Source organism: Typopeltis vanoorti, chromosome 6, assembly GCF_054136105.1.
Source record: "Typopeltis vanoorti isolate ZY-2024b chromosome 6, IOZ_Tvanoo_1.0, whole genome shotgun sequence".
In the NCBI taxonomy this organism is placed as follows: Eukaryota; Metazoa; Arthropoda; class Arachnida; order Uropygi; family Thelyphonidae; genus Typopeltis; species Typopeltis vanoorti.
Window position 1 is genome coordinate 126,324,567 of NC_143554.1, and position 23,097 is coordinate 126,347,663.

General features: G+C 38.8%; 1 protein-coding gene across 2 annotated transcripts in view; it reads left to right on the top strand.

Annotated features, from left to right (window-relative positions):
* The window catches only part of LOC150105921 (tetraspanin-11-like), a 106,167-nt gene that overhangs the window by 48,593 nt on the left and 34,477 nt on the right, over nucleotides 1-23,097 (top strand). For both annotated transcript variants that reach the window (XM_090394415.1, XM_090394414.1), the window contains exon 7: nucleotides 20,649-20,816. In XM_090394415.1, coding sequence (XP_090250541.1) covers nucleotides 20,649-20,816 — 168 coding nt within the window. The remainder of the gene's footprint in view (nucleotides 1-20,648; nucleotides 20,817-23,097) is intronic.

Genomic DNA, 23,097 nt, shown 5'->3' on the forward strand with positions numbered 1-23,097 from the left:
CATGGAGTAGAAAACTCATTGCAGGAGATCCATAATTCAGACACTAGCCATTGTTCACATAATATCTATCTACCTCTCCATAATCTCATTCACTGACAAAGCACTCATAATTTCCTTCATAATGGCTTGTCACCTCTGGCAATCCTTTATAAAGGAAAGTCACATTAAAATTGATATCAGAATTGGAGATGTTAATCTTAGTTCTTTACTTTATGCAGATGATTTTACACTCCTAAATAAATCCAGTACAAGTCTGCAGGATTCCTTGACTGAATGGAATAACTACTGCAATAAATTTAGTATGAAAATCAGTAATAAAAAGACAGACAATTGAAAACAAAAAGCTAAGTCTGAATATGAAAAGATACTTCTCTGCAGGCTATTCTGTTGTTGTACTACAATGTAAAAAGAATACAAAGTAAAAGCATGAATATGAAAGAATAATTCTACTAAATGTAGATGGTATATGTGTTACAGATGCAGAATAGATTGTTCAACTAATGAGTGTCCATTTTTCTAAACGCTACCAACCTGGCATAAGCAACATTGGCTCACTGCTACTGCTTCAGTGGATGAAGAAACTCAGGTGGATAGGGAGTACTAGAGATAAGTATACTAGAGCTGTTGCACAAACTGACAGGGAATCTCTACTTTGCAATGAACAGCATGGGTTTACTAAGGGAAGGTAACATTTTGAGCAACTTGCTCACCTTTTATGTTACTGTTGAGTTAGACAAGGAGAATGAATACACCATGAGTCTTTTAGACTTTGCTAAGGCTTTTGACATGACAGCATGGAAGACTGTTGCATAAATTGGAGAACATAGGATTAAGGTGGTGCACTATAGGGATCAGAGCTTGGCTCATTGTTATTCGCTCTTTACGTTAATGAATTGGGAAGGATTTCACAGGTGACATGCAACTGGTTGTTGATGGTGCAAAGATAGGTAGGTAGGATAATCAGAAATGCAGCTCGATATTATTATTACTACACCCTCCAATCAACTGTGTTATGTCGCCACTTCACGGAATATTTGTTCTGAGCCTTGTATATGGCCTGTTTACATGCTTTCTTGTGACCTGGGATCTAAAACTCCCTCAGATCACGGACTTTAACAAATTTCTTTGTTCTTCGCCAGTTAGTCACCCCTTGAATGTCATGCTCCCTTCCTGAATCCGATGTTCATCTTACTTGACCCAAGTCAGGTAGAACGGTGTACAGATTCAGGGATTTTGCAGTCGTGCCCTCTCCTAGCCATACTAAATTTATTTTAATACTCTTCCCCTTTTATCACAGTTCGTGTGTTGGTGAGTGACAATGTCGTTCTCAAACACAATTCAGTGACCAGGATTTAACAAGAAACACAAAGTTTAATTTTAACAAGATTAGGACACATAGAACATAAATCATTCAAACAGTTAATTGTTATTTCAAACATTAAACGCTCCACATGGTAGTACATGACAATCTCAAACAGGACAAGATTGCTATTTTCTAAGAATGTTATAGATATAAGCATATACTATTAATTATCTGAACATGGATCTCTGGAGAGATCGCTAAAGTGACACATATATGCACGATGTGAAGGTCAAATGACATGGGTCTTCGGACTACCAGTCCAAGGTCTCTATAAGTTCCAATATCGACAAATAGTCTCAGCTTCCTTTGCTAATGAAAGGTCCTAGTTGCTTCCCCCTTCAACATTTAACATATTTTAGATATAGCAAAGTTTTACATTACCATTTGATGCAGCATATAGTCACACTTCAGTGAGTCAAGTGCAAACCCTGGTTGAACTTGACTCACTTTGTGGAGCACTCTCCCTGGATCAATGCACACTGGAACCTTGTTGTTGGTGGGAATTTTTTGCCATCCATCTCCAGGACTTATGAACCCTTCTAGAAGGACATCGTGGTTGAGGTTCCACTTGGTCCCGAGATTCTTCGTCAGTCTGCACTTAGAGGTTTTCGTCGGACTTCATCCGACCATCCACACTGTCACCCTTTGTTCTACGGCAGACGCTTCCTGCCCTTTGTGCTTCGATCACATTCCTTTCCCCCCTCCTTCCTGCTTCACGTTCCCTCTACTCTCTCTCCTCTTTTTTTTTTTTCAACCACCAAGTCCTATTGTACTGCAGCTTTCAGTCACGGTCGTTTTGATCACGTTGCATTTGAACGCTTGAGAGAGCTCCTCCCAGAGAATTGTCCACGTTTGTCTCTTTTCGCAAAACCTTGCTTGTAAGGATCACTAATGAGTTTTCCAAGGTCATGACCTCAGGGCCCTCACTACAAATTCATATATATCCCTTTTACTTGACATATCACATACAACGTAACCTACAGTGTTTTCCCCTCTTTGGGCAAATAGATATGCACTCATTTAATATTTACATGATACACTTTACTCCCCCCCCCCCTCTTTTTATTTATAGTACAGTTTGCACCAACAGTACAGGCATCTTTTGATTTAGGCTCTGTTCTTGTTGGATTCTGAATGAAGGTCTGTCTAGTAACGGCAGGCCTCATTCACGATTCAACAAAGGCCCACATTTTCCTTCAAATTTTCTTTCACAAAAAGAAAATTTTTTTTTTTTTTCTAGAGAGTTAGCAACAGCTTCTCCTCTCTCTGGGAATTGTTCTCCTGTTTTTTTCTGGGTCTCAGCATGTATCTTGACACGGGGTTTTGTGATCCCCCCCCCCTTTCACCTGACTTCCTTGGTTCACTTTGGTCCCCTCAACAGAGCTCATCTTTGTGGTTCATTTCTGGGGTATCTGTGTGTCTCATGTGGCAGGGGGAATATTCATCAGGAAGATCTTCTTCTTCTTCCTCTACCTTATCATTTCCTTGTTGGAGTGATTGCGGATTGTAATGGGGCAAGTTTTTCCTAATCTTGTACTTATTCGCATCCTTCGGTCTCCCTTTTGTTCCCTAGATGCTTTCCAACGAGTCGCCAATGCAGACTAATCTCTCAGATCTACACTTGTAAAGCTTCAAGCAATCAGAATGGACAGTGATGATTTTTCTTCGATGGTTGGTCTCCTTAATTCTAAACGTCACGGGAGTTATCCTCTTGATTATCTCAAAGGGCCCAGCTGCATCCCTACCAAATTCCCCCCCCCCCCCCTTTTCTCCTTCCTTTGAGGCTCTGTTCCATCAGAACTAACTTTCCCTCTCTGAGATCCTTGGTATTCCTTAGCCTGTTTGCGTATTGTCTGGCACGCTGGGAACACCCATCACTAGACTCTACTACTAACTCATAGGCCAGTTTGTTGTCCCTGATAAGGTCATTGAGGTATTCATCAATATCGGGGAACCGGTCTGCCTTGGAAGCCCTGAAATCATTGGGAAACAGGTTCAAAGCCATAAAGCAGTACTGCGGGGGCCTCCCTAGTGGCTGCGTGCAGGGCTGTCCTACCGGCGAAGAGGGTGTGGGGAAGATGAGTATCCCACTCTGAGATCTGTCCTTCTGCCAGTTTTGCTAAAGTGAGCTTCAGAGTGCAGTTTATCGTCTCGCACATCCCATTCGCCTGAGGATGATATGGGGTGGTGAATAGTTTCTTTATCCCCAGTGATTTGCATAATTGTAGGATCACCTCGGCAGTGAAGTTCGTGCCTTGATCTGATAACAGGGTTTCAGGCATTCCATATCTGGAGAATATAATTTTGAAGAGCTTATTTGCCACTGTTTTTGCTGTCTGGTCCCTCATGGCCGTGGCCTCGGGGAACCTAGAGAACATGTCTATTACGACTAGGATGTATTTGTTTCCTTTTGAGGTGGTGGGGAGTGGTCCCACAATGTCCACAGCCTGAAAGGAGTGCAAGGGGAGAGGGAACGGTTGGATTGGAGCCTTATCCGTGATGGGGGACTTCTGTTGACATGAGGACACATATGCCTCCCCATCATGTCTCATTCCCTTCCAAGATATTTGTCTGTCACCCTCTTCCATGTCCTGTGCTTTCCTTGGTGTCCTGCCAGATCAGTGTCATGAAAAGTGTACAACACCCAAGTGACCATGACTTCTGGAACAATGATTTTCTCCCTCCACCTCCCCGTGACGCCTTGCTTGACAGCAGAAGGCCATCATCATCCATGTATATAGTACCATAGACCCCTGCCCTGCACGATGTGTTTTCTTCATTTGACAGTTTCTTGTAAACCCCCCCCCCCCCAAGTTGGATCGGTCTTGTGGGCTTCGATAATGTCCTTCTTCTCCCACGCCTGAAATCATAGGTCAGGTGATATCTCTTTCCCAGTCCCCTTGAATGACTAATACCTGTTCAGTGTCTCCTCCATTATAGCTGGCACTTTCCTCAGGCTGAGGTGTCAGTGACCTGGACAGGTAGTAAGCGACGTTAGATTTTCCCAATATATAACTAACCTCTATATTGAATTTGCTGCATCTCCAAAGACCCACGCACAATCCTTTGATTTTTATCCTTCAATGATTTGAAGGATAAGGGTTTGTGATCTGATCTGAGGACGATGTTTTGTCCCAGTAGTATGTGACGGAACTTTCTGAGGCTGTGCACAATTGCCAGTGCCTCCTTCTCGATCACAGAATAATTTTTTTCCGAAAGGGATAATCTATCCTTATGAATGCAATTGGTTTAAAAGATTTCCCTTCCGCTTGCTCTAGAACTGCACCAATGGTATCCTTAGATGCATCCACAGCAAGGTAGAATGTCTGTCCCAACCTAGGATAGGTAAGGACAGAAGCCCTAGTCAATGCCTGAAAGGCATCTTGCTGTTCCCCTTTCCAAGTAAACTTTGTCCCCTTTTTGGTTAAATGAACTATGGGTTTCATTAGTTCGGAGCATTTGGGAATAAATTTTAAATAAACGTTCACCATACCCAGGTATCTCCTAACCTGCCTGATTGTAGAGGGGGGGGTCTTACATTTAGTATGGCATTCACATTATTTTGGGAGGGTCTTATTCCAACCTCCCTCACAACATGCCCAAGGTATTCTACTTCCTCAAGGAAGAATTCGCATTTCGAACATTTCAGTGACAGTTTGGCTTTGTCCAGTCTGTCTAGTACCCTTAGTGGGGTGTCCTTGTGCTCCTTCATGGTGGAGGAGTATATCAGTAGGTCATCCTAGAAGCACAAGAAACCTTTGCTTAGCAGGCCAGCCAGCACATCATTCATGAGGCACTGAAAACTCATGGCAGAGTTCCTGGCTCCCTGGGGAAGTCGGCATAGTTGGTATTTCTGCCGCCTTGTGGTAAATGCGAAATACTGCCTGTCCTCCTTCCTAAGGGGAACCTGGTAATAGCCAGCATTTAGATCAAGCTTCGAAAAAATTCTTGCTCCTTTCCAGTCCGACCAACAGCTCCTCTATCGTACATGTGGGGAAATCAATAGGCTTGGTGACCTTGTTCGCTTCCCTTAGATCTAACACGAATCTCAGATCACCATTCGCCTTTTTCACCAGTATGAATGGGCTGTTCCAACGGGAAACCGATTTTTCAATTATTCCCACTTTCTCATATTCTTCCATGAGCTTCTCTAGTTTGTCCATGTGTTTTAGTGGTGTTGGGTATTGTCGCACATGTATGGGGAAAGTCCGAGGTTACTTGTACTGTGTGTGCCATCATGTCTGTGCAGGTAAGGGCGGTTATCCCTTCTGTGAATACCTCAGAATGTTGTTTGTATGCTAAGTCGAGGAATTTTTTTATTTCGTGTCTAGTGTGATCAGAGCTATGCTGATTTATGGTTCTGTTTATCAGCCTTTCTTTCCATGCATCATGGTTCCCTTCTGGCTTATCTGCAAAAATCTGTTTGGCATCAATGGTTTTGCTCTCGTGGATGTGATTGTTTGGGCTGGGATTGGGGCGGTAGGTCTTTCCACAGAGTGATATTGACTGGTTCCCGAAGTCTCACACAAATCGGTTTGCTTTCAGGAAATCTAGCCCCAAAACAACTTAGTTGCTTGTGTCAGTAGGAAGCTCAGGGAGGACTATCAATTCATGCGTGAGGTTAATGGGGAAGCAGGGTATTGATATTTGCACTCTCACCTTTGTGGAGGATGCCAGCTTGATTCTAGCTATTCCCATTATTTTGTGGGATTGTTGGAGTGGAATCAACATGTTGTCATGTGGCATGTCGAGTTTTTTGAAGAGCGCATTAGGGACAACAGATATATATGGGCTCCCATGTCAAGCAGGAAATCGCATGGAGTCTCTATGAATCCCTCGACGAGGGCAAGGTTCCTTTCAAGGTCTACCCCTGTCATGTTAGCGTTTTGCATCCTGTAGTGTATGCCCTCATGGTTCCTGGGAAGAACAGTACAGCCCTCATTTTTTTTTCTTTTTCCCCCTTCAGTATCATTTCTCTGCATTCAAAGGCTTGGGCCACATCTGCTATCATTTTCTCTCTCTCTCTGGCCACTGTGTAGCATTCATTAAGGCTGTTTGTTCCCTTCATGTATGCGCTTTCTTGTAGTTCAGAGGAGAGGCCTGCCTGAAATTGTTGGAATGTCAGCCATTCGATGTGTTCCTCATCGTGTGGTGAGGTTTTTATGTTGCGGACGAGGGTTGACAACCTGTTAAAAAAAAAACCTTGTCACCCTCTCCCTCTTTCTTTTGTAGACACCTGTAGAATTTTTCTAATGTTTGGCTGATTCCTCTTTTTTTGAAATTCAGTGGTCAACGTCTTTTTGAAGTGCTCATAATTTAGTGCTCGCTTCGAGGTGGAGTGGGAGCAGAACATTTTTTTTGCCTTCCCTACAAGCCCACTTCGTGTCATTGAGGTTCGCTCCATCGGGCAGCCTTTCTTAGCTCCTCTACGTACCAAAAGAAAGATCCCACATCATCATTCCCTTCCCCTGAAAATTTAGGACATATCTGTTTGGGGTTTATGTTTTTGAAGAACTCTGGGTTGTTGAGTTCTGAGCACGATGGTGTAGCCATACCTGTACTCTTGGCTTATCTAATCTATTATTTCTTTTGTACTGCCTGGATGATGTTGTGTTTGAGACTGAGACCTACTCACTGTGATCTAGTCGCATCCTGCTGACTGCGCCATTGTTACATCGCCACTTCGCGGAATATTTGTTCTGAGTCTTGTATAGGGCCTGTTAGCGTGCTTTCTTGTGACCTGGGATATAAAGCTCCCTCCGATCATGGACTCTAACAAATTTCTTTGTTCTGCACCAGTTCAAGTCACCCCTTGAATGTCGCGTGCCCTTCCTGAATCTGATGTTCATCTTACTTGACCGGGATTCAGGGATTTTGCAGTCTTGCCCTCTCCTAGCCTTACTAAATTTATTTTAATACTCTTCCCCTTTTATCACAGTTCATGTGTTGGTGAGTGACAATGTCATTCTTAAACACAATTCAGTGACCAGGATTTAACAAGAAACACGAAGTTTAATTTTAACAAGATTAGGACACACAGAACATAAATCATTCAATCAGTTCATTGTTATTTCAGACATTAAATGCTCTACATGGTAATACAGGACAAGATTGCTATTTTCTAAGAATGTTATAGATATAAGCATATACTATTAATTATCTGAACAAGGATCTCTGGAGAGATCGCTAAATGACACATATATGCACGATGTGAAGGTCACATGACATGGGTCTTCGGACTACCAGTCCAAGGTCTCTATAAGTCCCAATACTGACAAATAGTCTCAGCTTCCTTTGCTAATGAAAGGTCCAGCATCTTCAACATTTAATATATTTTGGATATAGCAAAGTTTTACATTACCATTTGATGCAGCAGTTGAGGTCCCGAGTTTCTTTGTCAGTCTGCACCTAGAAGTTTTCATCAGACTTCATCTGACCTTCCGCACTGGCACCCCTTTGTTCTACGGCCGATGCTTCCTGCCCTCTTTGATCACATTCCTTTTTTTTTCCCTCCTTCCTGCTTCACTTTCCCTCTACTCTCTCTCTCCTCTTTTTTTTTTTTTTTAACCACCAACTCCTATTGTACTGCAGCTTTCAGTCACGGTCGTTTCGATGACGTGCACTTGAACGCTTGAGAGAACTCCTTCCAGAGAATTGTCCACGTTTGTCTCTTTTCGTGAACGTTGCTTGTAAGGATCACTAATGAGTTTGCCAAGGTCATGACTTCAGCGCCTCAGCTAAGTTACCACTGAAGTATGCACTGTTTCACACAGCCTGTTCTTGGGTTGGTCGTCAAATATGTCGCCTCACTGCAAATTCATATATCCCTTTTCCTTGACATATCACATACAACATTACCTACAGTATTTTTCCCTCTTTGGGTAAACAGATATGCACTCATTTAATATTTACATGATACACTTTACCCCCCCCCCCTTCTTTTTATTTATAGTACAATTTGCACCAGCAGTACAGGTATCTTTTGATTTAGGCTCTGTTCTTGTTGGATCCTGAATTAAGGTTTGTCTAGTAACAGCAGGCCTCAATCACGATCCAACAAACTGACAACATATTTATCATACAGAATCTTAAAATCCTTACCACTCGTTGAATTAACAGCACATTCTGGTAATGTGTTTCATTCACTGACAGTTCTCCATGTAAAAAAAACAAAAAAAATAAGCTCCCAACACTTTTACACAACTTCCAGGAATGACCTCTGGTTCTTCCCCTTTCACTATGTACTTGTTTTATAATCCCCATCTGGATTAATCTGATAAAATCCTCTCACTAACTTAAATGTCTCTATCATATTACCTCTCTTCCTTCTATCCACCAAACTCTGAAATCCACATTTCTTCAACTTCTCTCCATAGCCAGCATTCCAAAGTCTCGATATTGTCTTAGTCAGTCATCTTTAGACCCTCTCCAATGTCTCAACATCATATTGAACAACCAGGTGATCCGATCTGAGCACAATAATCAAAGTGTGGTTTGGCCAGTGCCTTATCCAGTGGCAAAACCACCTCCTTATCCTTACATGTTAGAGCTTCTTATCATAGCAGCACTACGATGTGAAGCCTTTGCAACACTAGCAATATGCCCTCTAAACTTCAGTCTGCTGTCAACCATCACTCCCAAATCTCAAATCTCATCCACTTCCTGTAGTACAGCACCAATGATATAGTACACAGCCTTGCATTTCTGCACTCCAAAATGCAACAAGTTGCACTTATTGATATTAAATCTACAACCCACTCTTTTGTCCAAGTAAAAATTCTATTTAAGTCTTCCTGAAGGGATTCAGCAAATAATTGAAGATCCCCAATCAGTCCCCATGATATATTGTTTACAAACAAGTTAAACAGCAGGGCCCAAGAACAGAACCCTGGGGCATGCCACAGGTTACCCCTTCCTTTTTGAGACACTGCTCCATCATACACAACCTGCTGGTATCGTTCAGTGAGCCAATCTCTGATCCATCTAACCAAAACAAGACTGTCTATTCCCATCCTTTACAGCTTGTACACCAACTTATGTGGTAATCTATCAAACGCTTTTGCAAAGTCTAAGAATATCAGTGTATATAATTCTCCCTTATTTAACACTTGTCATCTTATAAAATGCAAGTAAATTACTAAAACAGGACTTACCCTTTACAAATCCATGCTGACCATCATAAAGAATGCTATGTCCATCAACCCAATCCTGTATTCTATTCCTTACCAATCTCTCCAATACCTTGCCGAAACCACAGTTATACAGACTGGCCTATAGTTGGAGACTTTTGTCATAGAACCATGCTTGTGGAGTGGTATTATTTTGTCTTCTTTCCACTCCTTAGGAACTGCACCCACTGCAAGACTCTCATTAAATAGCCAGGTCAGGGGCATATTCCTTAAGGATATGTGGTGATATGTCATCCATTCCCACAGCCTTATTCACATCTAACCCAACCAACATCTGCTACACCTGTTTCTTTCACTTCCAATTCTCCTAATACTTGCCTCTCTTCTATATATTCTGCTGCATAATTTACACCGGTATGATGTACACTGATAAAGTGCTTGTTCAATAATTCTGCTATATTCTTAGCAGCTGTTAGTCTGCTGCCATGACTATCCACCAGTATTAATCTGCTATAATTATGTAAATGAATAGACATGCAGGAGTATCAAAGAGACGGGAACTTATGTGGAATTATAAGGCAGGTGATTATAATAGTCTTAGACGTCCTGTACCTCCAGGACGTCTAAGACTATCACACTTAAACACACTCTCCTCCTGTACCTCCAGACTTTGAACCAGTCGAGGTCTGGAGGTACAGGAGAAGAGTGTGTTTCAGATATTGAGTACTCTGGATGTCAGTAAAGCTCAACCTTTACTGACTGATTGGATGGTATTTCACCACGAGTTTTGAGAGAATGTGCTAGGGAATTGACAGTGCCTTTAATGTGGCTTTTCAGTGAAAGTCTGGCTTTGGCAAAGGTGCCCAGGGAATGGAAGGAAGGTAAGATAGTGCCATTGCATAAGGGTGGTAACAGACTGGAAGTGTCTAATTATAGGCCAGTCTGTGTGTCATCAGTAGTTGTTAAGATCTTGGAGAAAGTAGTGAGGGACCGTATACAGCATTGGGCAGATGAGGGTAATGTTATCTGTGAGAATCAACATGGATTTGTGAAAGGACGCTCTTGTTTTAGCAATATGCTAGCCTTTTATAATAAAGTTACAAGAACATTAGATGAGGGGAAAGGCATATGCTGCAATTTTCTTAGACTTGGCGAAGGCATTTGACAGGGTGCCACATGATAAGCTGATATTTAAGTTGCAGCACATGGGTCTGGATGTCAGATTGGTCAACTGGATTCAGGATTGGCTGTCTGATAGGTATCAGAGAGTTGTGTATGGTGGAGCAGTTTCCAGGAGGCAGAGGGTTACAAGTGGGGTCCCACAGGGCTCAGTACTAGGACCTATATTGTTTAACCTTCTTATATCAATGACATAGCCAGTGGATTGCAGGGGGATATTCAGTTGTTTGCGGATGATGCGAAGCTGGGAAGGATTATTAGTAATAGTGCAGATGTGGTAGCCCTGCAAGAGGATTTAAATAAGCTAGATAGATGGGCAAATGAATGGGGATATCAGTTTATTGCAGCAAAATGTAAGGTCTTGAGGTTTGGGAAACATCGATGGGATGCTGCATACTCTAAGGGAGGAGTTATACTGGAGGAAGTAGGGGAGACGAGATCTGGGGTTGATGATTGATAGAAACCTGAAGTTTAGGGGACATATTGCAAAGGTGGTGAAGGTAACACAGAGGATTGCTGCTATTATGAGAAGGACACTGACCTGCAGAGATAAGAGGATTATTATTCCGTTGTATAAGTCTCTGATCAGACCACACTTGGACTATTGTTCTCAGATTTGGTCCCCAGGATTTGAAGGGGATAAATTAACTGTGGAAAGGATGCAAAGACGGATGACAAAGATGGTTTCAGGACTGTACAAGGATAGTTATGAGGATCGGCTGAGAGAATGTGGACTGCAGAGTTTGGTGGATAGAAGGAGAGGTGATATGATTGAGACTTTTAAACTGTTGAGAGGTGGTTACAGGGTTGACACTGGGGAGTTCTTTCGCTTGGTTGAACAGCGGGAAGGAGTGATGACAAGAGGCCATCCCTGGAAGTTACGAAAGGAAACTGTGAGCAAGAGGGTAAAGAGTGGTTTCTTTGTGTGGAGGGTGGTTGAGCCGTGGAATGCATTGCCTGATGGAGTGGTGGGAGCGAGAACAGTCAGTGAGTTTAAAGAGTGGTATGATAGACTTTGTGTTTCTCAGGGGGGGGGGGACCTCCCCTCAATGAGTCTTGACAGACTTTGTCTTAGGAAGGACCTCCCTCGATAAGTCATTTGACTCCTTGGAGGCCTGAATAATAATAATAATAATAATTATTCTTCCTGTTGCTTGCCATGTAGTGGAAAAATTCCTTTGAGTTAACTTTTGCCTGACCAGCCAATCTCCTCTCATACTGCACCTTTTCTTTCTTAACCATGCTGGTCACCTTTCTAGCCTGCACGTTATACTCTTCATAGATCTGATCACCACCAACTGTCTTGTACCTCCTCCATAACATTTTCTTTTCCAGCACAGCTTTCTTGATTTCTCTGTTCGTTCATTCATTTCACTCCTACTCTATTTACTCGCTTAACCCTTAGTATGCAGTCATACGTTGCTTTTGTTAGATACTGCCTTGTGAGTTTCCATTCATTGTCAACATCCTTTCTGCTCAGCTCATCTACCCAACATACTGATGCTAACTGACTACAGAGCTTCCTATAATCACCTGCTCTATACTTTCACATGTATCCATTTTGGCAGTGACCTTTTCTTGTTTCATCACTTCCCAAACAAGTACCTCATGATTACTCTCAACAACCGGCAGCAATGTCAACACTTTATTAACAACTACATCTTGTGAATTTATCACCAAATCCAAAACATTAAAGCTTCAATAGTTGCTTCAATCACATGCTGCTTAAGATACTTATCTCTCAGAAATTCCACGAACTCACTCTTCTTGTTCCCATACACTATTTCCTCCTTCCAGTCTATATTCCTGTAATTAGTCTCCCATCAGGATCATCCTTTTTTTACATGCCCAACTAATTTGCCTAAACATTTCACAATCGATATTCTCTCCATTCCCTGGCCTATAACAGCATCCTATCAGATATACTAACCCGTTTATTTCAACTTAACACCACACAGATTCAAAATATGTGTATGCACTATCAATTTTCACACTTTTCAGACACAATTCCTCTGCAAGCATTAACAGCACTCGCCCTCCTCTTTTCACATTTCTATACTTCTAGTTCTATTCCCGACATCACATCCTCCTCCATATGCAGTACTTTCAGAATGATTTGAATAGGCTAGAATTGTTGGCACTTGACATAGCTGTCACTTCAATGTTAGCATGCACTTTGTAATAAGATGTCATATCCAATAATAATAATATTATTTGGTAACCTCCATGGAGTCAACAGATCATGGGAAGGCCACTCGACCAGCAATATATCTATATTGATGATATAGATATATTGCTGGTTTGCAATATATCTTAATGAGCTTTGAAGTTATTTACACTACCTGCACTTACAACCTACTCAGGCAATACATTCTGCTCATTAACAACTCTCCACATAAAATATCTACTCCTCACTCCCTTCTTCACCACATCTCTATACAACTTCTAGGGATGTCACCTTCTTCTTAACATCCACGCTTTTTATAATTTTTTCTGTATTAATCTGATAGAATCCCTTAACTAGCTTGATGTCTCTATCATATCTCCTCTTTTCCTCCTATCCTTCCAACCTCTGTAATCCACATTCTCTCAAACAGTCTTCATAACCAACACTCCCGAGTCCTAATATCATTTTGGTTATTCATCTTTGGACCCTCTCTAGTGTTTCCACATCACATGAAAACTAGGTGACCAAATCTGAGCACAATAGTCATATGAGATCTGACCAAAACAATGTGCAGTCTTTGCAGCACATGTGATGTGCCCTCAGAACTTCAGTCCACTGTCCATCATCACTCCAATATCCCGAATCTCATCCACTTCCTAAAGTATAACTCCATCAATACAGTATGTAGCCTTATGTCTTTGTATCCCAAAGTTGAACACCTTGCATTTATTAACATTAAAATTGTAACCCCACTCATTTGTCCAAGCTAAAAGCCTATTCAAATCTTCCTGTATAGAATTAACATCAGCACTACTACTGATAATTCTACCTACCTTTGCATCATTGACAAGCATTTGATGATACCCAGTCAATCCACAAGAAATATTATTAAGAAACAAATTAAACAGTAGGGACCTGAGAACAGAACTCTGAGACACAGCTCCATCATATACAGCTTGCTGGTATCATTCAGAGAGCCAATCCATCTAACCAATATATTATCTATTCTTATCCTCTGCAGCTTGTACAACTTATCATGTGATAATCTATCGAATGCTTTGCAAAGTCCAAGAATATCACTGTATGCGATTCTCCCTTATCGAACACATTCGTCACCCTATTATAAAACATAAGCAGATTGCTAAAATAAGACCTGCTCTTCACAGACCCATGCTGACCATCATAGAGAATCTTATGCTAGTCAACCCATTTCTGTATTTTATTTTTGACCAATTTTTCCAACACTTTGATCACAACTGTAGACACAGAGACCTGTCTTTAATTGGAAACTTCTGTTCTCAACCCATGCTTGTGGAGAGTTATTATTTTGCCTTCTTTCCATGCCTTAGGAACTTTACCCACTGCAAGCCTTTCATTAATTAACCTGGACAAAGGCATGACTAACTCTTTTGCACGTTCTTTAAAAATACATGGCAATATGTCATCCTTATTAACATCTAAACTGAAGCAACACTTGACATACCTCCAATTCTTTCACCTTTAATTCTCCTTATTCTTGCCTCCCTTCTTCATGTTGCACAGCATCATTCATGCCACTATGATATACATTGATTAAGTGCTCACTAAATAATTCTACTATATCATTTGCTATGGTTACTCTGCTGCCATAACTATCCACCAGCATCAATCTACCATAATTATTTTTCCCTCTTGCTTGCCATATAACAGAAAAAATCCCATGGATTAGTTTTGACCTGACTGACCAATATCCTCCCATATTATATTTTTTCTTTCTAACCATGCTACCCAATGGTGGTGTAATACTGCCACCATTCATTTCACCATTCATCCATCTCGCTCCTGCTCTATTTATACGTTTAACTCTTGGTATACAATTATGCTTTGCTTGTGTTAGATAATGCTTTATCATTTCCCATGCACTGTCAACATCTTTTCTACACAATTCATCAACCCAATGCATTGATGCTAGTTGACTACAGAGCTTCTGATAATCACCTACCTTATAGTTCCAAATATAGACCTTCTTGATAACGATTTTTTCTTGTTTGACCACCTTCCAAAACAATACCTCATGATTACTTTCACCAACAGGTGCAAGTTTCGATACCTCATTCACAACCACATCCTTCGAGGATATCATCAAATCTAACACTGATAAACCTCGTGTTGCTTCAGATAGTTATCCTGCAGAAACTCAACAAATTCACTCTTCTGGTTACCACACACTATCTCTTCTTTCCAGTCCACATTCTTATAACTAAAATCTCCCATTAGGATCATCTTTCTTTTATTTGCCCTAATTTTTTCTTTTACTTTCACTAATTTGTTTAAACATTTCACAATCAATACTCACCACATTCCCTAGCCTATAATAGCATCCTATCAGATATAGTATTCTATTGATCTCAACTTCACACCAAACAGCATCAAAATCTTGATACATACTACTATTTTTCACTTCGACTCTTGAAGGACACAATTCCTCTTCTACCATTAATAATACTCCCCCCCCCTCTCTTCATCTTTCTATCCTTTAAGAAAATTCTATATCCTACCATTTCAAGTCCTGACAGTATGTCATCCTCAACCAAGTTTCACTTATGCCAATTATTTTTGGACATACTGATTCAATCGGTGCTACAAACTCAGCCTCTTTATTTCTGATATTCCATACATTACTATAACATAACAATTCTCCACTCTTTGAGGCTATCCCATCAATACAATCACTCTTTGCTCTCTCTCTATATATCGTATTATATTGGTGCAATTATGCTAAAAAAAAAAAAAAAACACTGATCAGGCTTGAGATCTTATAGTTTTAGAGATAGGAAGGTGTTTAATAGGTGTAATGGCAATTATGTATTCACAACCTCTGAGTTGTGAATACAACTTAGAAGATAATTGCAAGATGAAATAAACCTTGACTTTAAGGATAAGGAAGTCATTTTGCTTCTTTATGAGGCTAAGACCTCACTTGGACTGCTGTGTGTAGGTGTTGTCTCCTGGTTTCTGTGGTAGTTATGATACAATTTAGAGAGAGTGTTAAAGATGATATCCAGATTTTGGAATACAAATTATGAAGCTTGATTGAAAATTTGTGGACTGCAGACAGGAGAAAGAGTAGTAGTATGATTGAGACTTGCAGCAAACTTCTGAAAGGGTCATACAGGATACTAGATGAATTTTTTTTTATTTTATAGAGGGTGGAGACAGAGAGAATGAGAGGGCATACATGGAAATTGAGAATGAATGCAGTAAAGAAAGGGATGAGAGTTGATTTTCTGCCATAGAGTGGTGTGTGATTGGAATGGATTACCTTTTTGAGGTTGTGAGTGCAGGTAGTGTGAATGAATTAAAGAAAAGGTATGACATCTGGTGCATAACATGTGGCCTCCCTTGATGAGTTCTTGACTTCCTGGAAGTTTCTCTTAATATGTTTCTGTGTAAATATATCTACATATAACATTTATGTTGAAACTATTGACTACATTAAATTTTAATGTGATGGCGAACCTTAGCATTTTGTAAATTTTCCAATAGTTATTTATTCCATGTAACATACTTTTGAATACTGTTTCTTTTTAATTTCTCTAATCACATGGGATTTCTTTCAGAGTATAACTGATCAGTTACTGTTGTGATGTAAGAGATTAAATGAAAGTATAAAATTAGAATTTTCGATTAGTAGATATAAGCAATTAAAGCTACACCTGATACAATTTTTCTTCCAGATTTAATCTCTCTCTCATGAGCTATTGGTTTCTTAAGTGATTAATAATATTATTATTATGTGACACCTCCAGGGAGTCCAAAGACTCATCAAGGGAGAGTGTGCCAACAGCATCGAACGATTAACCCCTTCCAACTACTAACCATGCTCAAACTTCCTTAACTTTTTGCATGAGCCATTAGTAGCAGAGGCTCTACCAATCGACCAACCTTTGCTGGCCCTAATCTTTATTCTCTTAATTAGGAAGTCTCTCCACCTCTAGAAGTTTGCTTTACAGTAAAAATCAATTGAGCTTTCTATGTCAGCACTTCTCAAACTGTGGGCCGCAGCCCCCTTAGGGGCCCATAGGTTTTGTTGAGGGGGCATGAAATAATGAAAACAAATTTAAAATGTTTTAAGACTAAGTAGATTTTTTTTATTTTAAAAGAAACGTATTTAACTTTTATTATTTATTCTTTCTTTTTTGTTATTTTTTATATTTTAATGGAAAAATTCCTGCGTATTTTGGCACTTAATGAATATTGCTTATTTATATGTTTCATTTCAAAGCAGTGGTTAATTGTATTTACTTCGAATGCTCTCCAGGGAAGCTCCAAATCTTCCTGTCCCTTTCATCATGCGTTCGTAATCAGGGACTGTTGATATTAACTTTATATGCATATCAAACTCGGTTAATATTATCACTGTCATCTGAGCTAGTTTTCTGTTACCAATAAAAGTTTGGCATATACTTCACACATGAAAAAAAAGCTTAAACAAGTTCATGTGGGGGAGATAGTAACTCGCTTGCAGGGGTAAACAACATGCCCTCCCTAACAACCACTATATAGTTCGCCCACCAATTTGAGGTCCCTCGATACTTCTGCGCATGTCAGAAAAAGGAGAATCCATTCCGATAATAGGGTAATCAGTCTGTCTTCTGGGATATAATAATAAACAAACTGAGTTTGTTTATTATTACATGTCTGAAAATTTAGCTTTTCTTTTACGAACATTGCTGTTTTTAAAGTGTAACTATTTTGCTTGTATAACAGTTGGAAAAATGTACGTAGAGTGTTAATACATGCAAATACTGCGTTCTACATAAAACAATGTCACTTCGCTCCATGATAAGTTTCCTTTTATTCTGGGACTTTTTAAAACAAAATCCGATTTCATGAAGTATTTTCCTTAAAGTTTCTCTTTTCCAAGGAAAATTAATTTTTTCTTTAAGCACAGGAATCAATTTCGGAACAGTTGGCATTCTTTTCTCGACCACGTAAAATTCGTGAATAGCACTTCTTATAACGTCTGCATCAAAATCATTCAAAGCTACGGTTTCGATGGTTTTGTTTCTCTGGTGCTTTTTTTTAGGAGATTTAAATTTTGACTTACCTTCACCTTTTGATTCCCTACAAATTCTTTTAACAGTCGACCCTGATACGCCCACAATTGCACTTGCACGTTTTATGATTTGAGAAAGGGGAACAAGAAGACGTCCTTCTGACGATTCTTTTTCGCAGAATGTCAGCACATTATTCAATATTCTTTTGCAAGAGCTACTGAAACGTGTAACAATAGAACTTGTGGACTGTACTGGATCCATCATACAAATTAATAATAAAAAAAATGCAAAAAGAGAACAACAAAAATCAAGCTAGTACTAGTACAGTGACAGACAAGAAACCACGTGATTTCGCATGTTGGCGACCAATTCGTACATCCTTCATTTCTTTCTCCCCTTCAGCATTAATCGACTATTCTTGGCACCAAGCCAAGAATAGTCGATTAATGCTGAAGTCGATTAATTTAAGCACAGGAATCAATTTCGGAACAGTTGGCATTCTTTTCTCGACCACGTAAAATTCTTGAATAGCACTTCTTATAACGTCTGCATCAAAATCATTCAAAGCTACGGTTTCGATGGTTTTGTTTCTCTGGTGCTTTTTTTTAGGAGATTTAAATTTTGGCTTACCTTCACCTTTTGATTCCCTACGAATTCTTTTAACAGTCGACCCCGATACCCCCGCACTTGCACGTTTTATGATTTGAGAAAGGGGAACAAGAAGACATCCTTCTGACGATTCTTTTTTCGCAGAATGTCAGCACATTATTCAATATTCTTTTGCAAGAGCTACTGAAACGTGTAACAATAGAACTTGTGGACTGTACTGGATCCATCATACAAATTAATAATAAAAAAAAATGCAAAAAGAGAACAACAAAAATCAAGCTAGTACTAGTACAGCGACAGACAAGAAACCACGTGATTTCGCATGTTGGCGACCAATTCGTACATCCTTCATTTCTTTCTCCCCTTCAGCATTAATCGACTATTCTTGGCACCAAGCCAAGAAGGGATCTAGAAATGGTGGGCGAACTATACTGAGAGGCAATAAAAACAAGTACTTTTATTATGCCAGTGAATAAGGTATGAGGAGTCTGTGTAATATATTTCTCAACAAATAGTGCAATTAGAGAACTCTTGGATAAAAACACACTAATTAATGAATCACATGTCTCCTCATACAGAAACTATGCTGTATAGACTGAAACAAAACCATATGTTGCATGGACAAACACAGTATCTAACTAAAAACTATTGTTATTAATTAAATGTGTGTGTGAGTTCGATTTCGCAAGGCAGTAATAAAATTCAACCGAATGTGTTAAAATTCGTAAAAGTTTTTAAACTAAGTAATATATATATATAATGAATGTTATGGAATTCGGTTGAAGAGCGTTAGCATTTCAACTCAATTGTCAGCTATGCTTTTATCTTTTGGTTGCGCGATCTTTTGTTAATACCGCACCAATCATATGCACGTTTTAATAACCTGCCTTTGTTGTCTGTTTCACGCTAGGCTTAATTAATGTAAAGGGAGAAAAGTCACAAAAGGGAAAAATGTTCCTGGTCCGGGGATTCCCTTATTCAGGTCATATTCACTAATTTCATGTTATCAGTCTGTGGTGTAGCAGTATCGGTAAGTGGTGATATTATTTGATCTATTCTACGTTAAAAAATTTAACCCTGAGATGGATAAGTGGCTGATTTAAAACAAAAAAAAAAAAAAAAAAAAACTGCGAACAATCAGAAGAAGCAGAAACAGACTCAAAAAAAAAGGACTGTATATCATATTTTACCAGAACAGTCTGCATCGTCTTCAGAACCAAACGGTAAGAGGCAAAAAATGTAATATATGCATTTGCTTTTTGCAATATTCGCTGTGTACGTTTTGTATTGAATATAAATATAATAAATATTATAATAATATATCTCTCTATTATGATTTTTTTTCGAGGGGGCCATGAAATATTTTAATTTTTGCAAAGGGGGCCCTGACATCCAGAAGTTTGGGAAGCACTATTCTATGTCATAATCAAACTGATACTGCTGGTGAAACGTGCGCTTCAGTCCTATTACTATTTCATCTTGCAATCCATTAAAATAATATTTTGAACAGTACAATTCTGATGAGATCAGAACTGCTCAACGGCAGGATGCACATTTTGGTAAGAATCCTATCCCTCAGTTCATCAATGTACTTGCCTTTAAAACCAGAAAGTTTTTTTTTTTTTTTTTTTTTTTTTTTTTTTTCTGAATGAACAGGATTTACTTTTTTAGAATAGTTAAGAGTATTTGATAGCCACACTTTGTAACTGGGGGAAGCAAAGAAATATTTGTTTGATACCAAGGATCTGTGGGTTTGAATCCTATATATAGCATGGATGTTTGGAAAATATCCATGCTATATAGGATGCTTTTCAGCTTTAAAAAAATTATCAGAATTAGCAAATGCTTTTTATGCATGTTGGATATCTTTTTTTTTCTGGTCTGTATATTCACTGTTCTGCTTAGTCTTGAAGTGGCTTAAAAAACTGGTTTACTTATTTGATCTTTATCTTTCCATGATTCTGGTGCACATAAGTACCTGTCTTTTTTTGTAGGATTGGCACTAAAAGGAAAAAAAAAATCAAAGTAGAATTTGAAAGATGAATTATTATAGTTTTAAAGGGTTGGGGGGGGGGAATCTTTTATATTTATAGAAGAAAAACTGTTTTTTCCCTTTAATTTTTCTGTGTTTAGCATTATACTTTTTTTCTTTCTTTCCACAGTTCAAATGCTGTGGTATGAAAATTGATGGTATTGACAAGCCATATGAAATATGGGACAAGAAAAATAAAGATTTGAATATAAAGGTACCAAAAACATGCTGTTTAAAAGAGGATGATGCTTCTGTAAAGGAATGTCAGAGTACTCCTGAAGGACACGTATATGAGAATGTAAGTGTTAAGAATAAATATTATTAATTTATAATGTTTGGTTTTTCTGATGAGGTTAAATTTAGAATATATTCTACCTAGGAATTGCCATAGATGTTAAAATTGTACATTTTCATAGTATCACTGTTTTCATAAATATTTAATACACAAAATACCCACAGAAATTCCTTCAAAGGGCATATAGGTCCACCTTGAAATTTTCATTATCAGTACACTGTCTGTGTAGATTTGGTCACAATTCAGCAAACCTCTTGGCTGGCTTGTTTATTAATACCATATTGTCTTTAAACAGTATGGTCCTTGCACATCATAGTTTTGATAAGGAGCACTGGTTAACAGATTAAAATTTTTTTTTTATTAAAATTAATTTAAGTGATTCTACTGTGTTTTGAGATGCTGAACCCATATGTGCAATCTAATAAATTCCATCACAGAAATAAAATTTTAAATAGATGAGATTTATTCTAAAAAAAAAAAAAAGCATAATTTTATCATGATTTAGTTAGTAATAATACAAAAAATTTTAAATTGTATCCTGGCAGCTGACTCAAGCTCTGTTTGCACTATCATTTGAGCGCATCTAAATCTTACATGAATGAATGTTAGAATGCCAACTTGGTCTGTTTAGTGTTCTTTTTAAAGCTCAGATGTCTTTGAATCCCTCATTTCTTTAATTTATTATTGTCACCTTTTTAAAAAATGAAGATTGTAAAACAAATGGGAGGTACTTAATTATGTGTTGGTGTGCCAGCTCTCCAGCCAACAATCTGTTTGAATCCTGCTGTGCCATGTTTATGAAAGTCTTTATTTCATGGAAGATTTTCATAATTGGTGTGAAACAACTACCATACTCTTTGAGATTTGAAGTAAATTGAAAACGTTCTGTGTTTGGTATCTAGTGTGTGCATGGATGTGACTGAACTGTTTAATAGTTAGTCCACCCCCTGCACTAAATGCGCAATATGCTTATAACCGTCTACGAGTGGGTGGTAGTAAAAAAAAAAAAAAAGCATGGTAATTTCCTTTCATTACTTTGTGTGGAATGAACCAGTGGACTTTTTGTTTAATAAAAAGTTGGTTCCTCATTATTGCTGTACACCTCAAAGTTAATTTGACTCATTAGATTTAATGCAAAGGCCTGACTCCTGGATTAAATAATCAGATATATTTGGTTCATCATTAAGATATTGCATTAATGATAGATGTAAATTTTTCTAAAAAAAAAAAAAAAATTCTTTTGCTTTTGTGTCATGCCATCCACCAGGTGTTTCTTTAACCACTCAATCTCACATTTTGTTCTGTGGAGAACTTCATGTAAGTGCACTATCTTTTCCATTACCATCTGGTCATTCTCTTCATTTTCCAGTGTTAGTCTTAGATTCACTCATACTGTTGTTAGCACTAACCTTGCCAATCACATTTTCATGCATTTTGTCTTTGAACTCACTGCTATCATTCTTCTGACTCTCTTCATGCTTCTGACATTTGCTCATAAAACACTTATGACAAACGTGCTCTCCAGTTTTGTTCTGCAATCTGTGAGAGTTAGCATGGATTTGTTAAGGAATTCTCATGTTTCAGTATTCTGATTGCCTTATATAAATAACAGTAACTAGCAGTTGATGAGGGGAAGGGCATATACTACCTTCTTTGCAAAGGCATTTGACAAGGTGCCACATAACTTAATATTTAAGTTGTAACATTTGGATTTTGATATCAGATTAGTAAATTTGATTGAAATTTGGCTGTCTACAGATATCAGTTGAGTACAGAAGTAGTATTAGGAAGAAAGAAGATCAAGTGGGGTTCCATAGACCTCCATTCTAGGACCTTTACTGTTTAACCTTTGTCAATGACATTATCACTGGATTGTAGAGAGCTGTTCAGTTGTTTGCAATACTATGAAGTTTGGAAGGTTATTAATAACATATGAGTAGAATAGATATGATGGCTTTATAGGAGAATTTGAATGGGACTGTGAGTGGAGTTATCTGTTCAGTGTTGCATGGCATAGCATAGTTTTAAAATGCAGATAGCAAGAATGAAGTGCAGAACATATAATTGGTGGAGAGATATCTTGCAGGAGGTGGAGGTGGAAGAGATCTAGGTTGGTGATTTGAATCAGAACTTGAGGAACACATCACATATTTGGTCACCTGTTCAAGAGGATGAGAATATATTGGAAAGGGTCCAGAGACAATTGACTAAGTTTTTTTTAATCTTTGGAATGTTGAGTATGAAGAACTGAGGAAATGCAGTTTTTTATGGGGAGAACCCCATC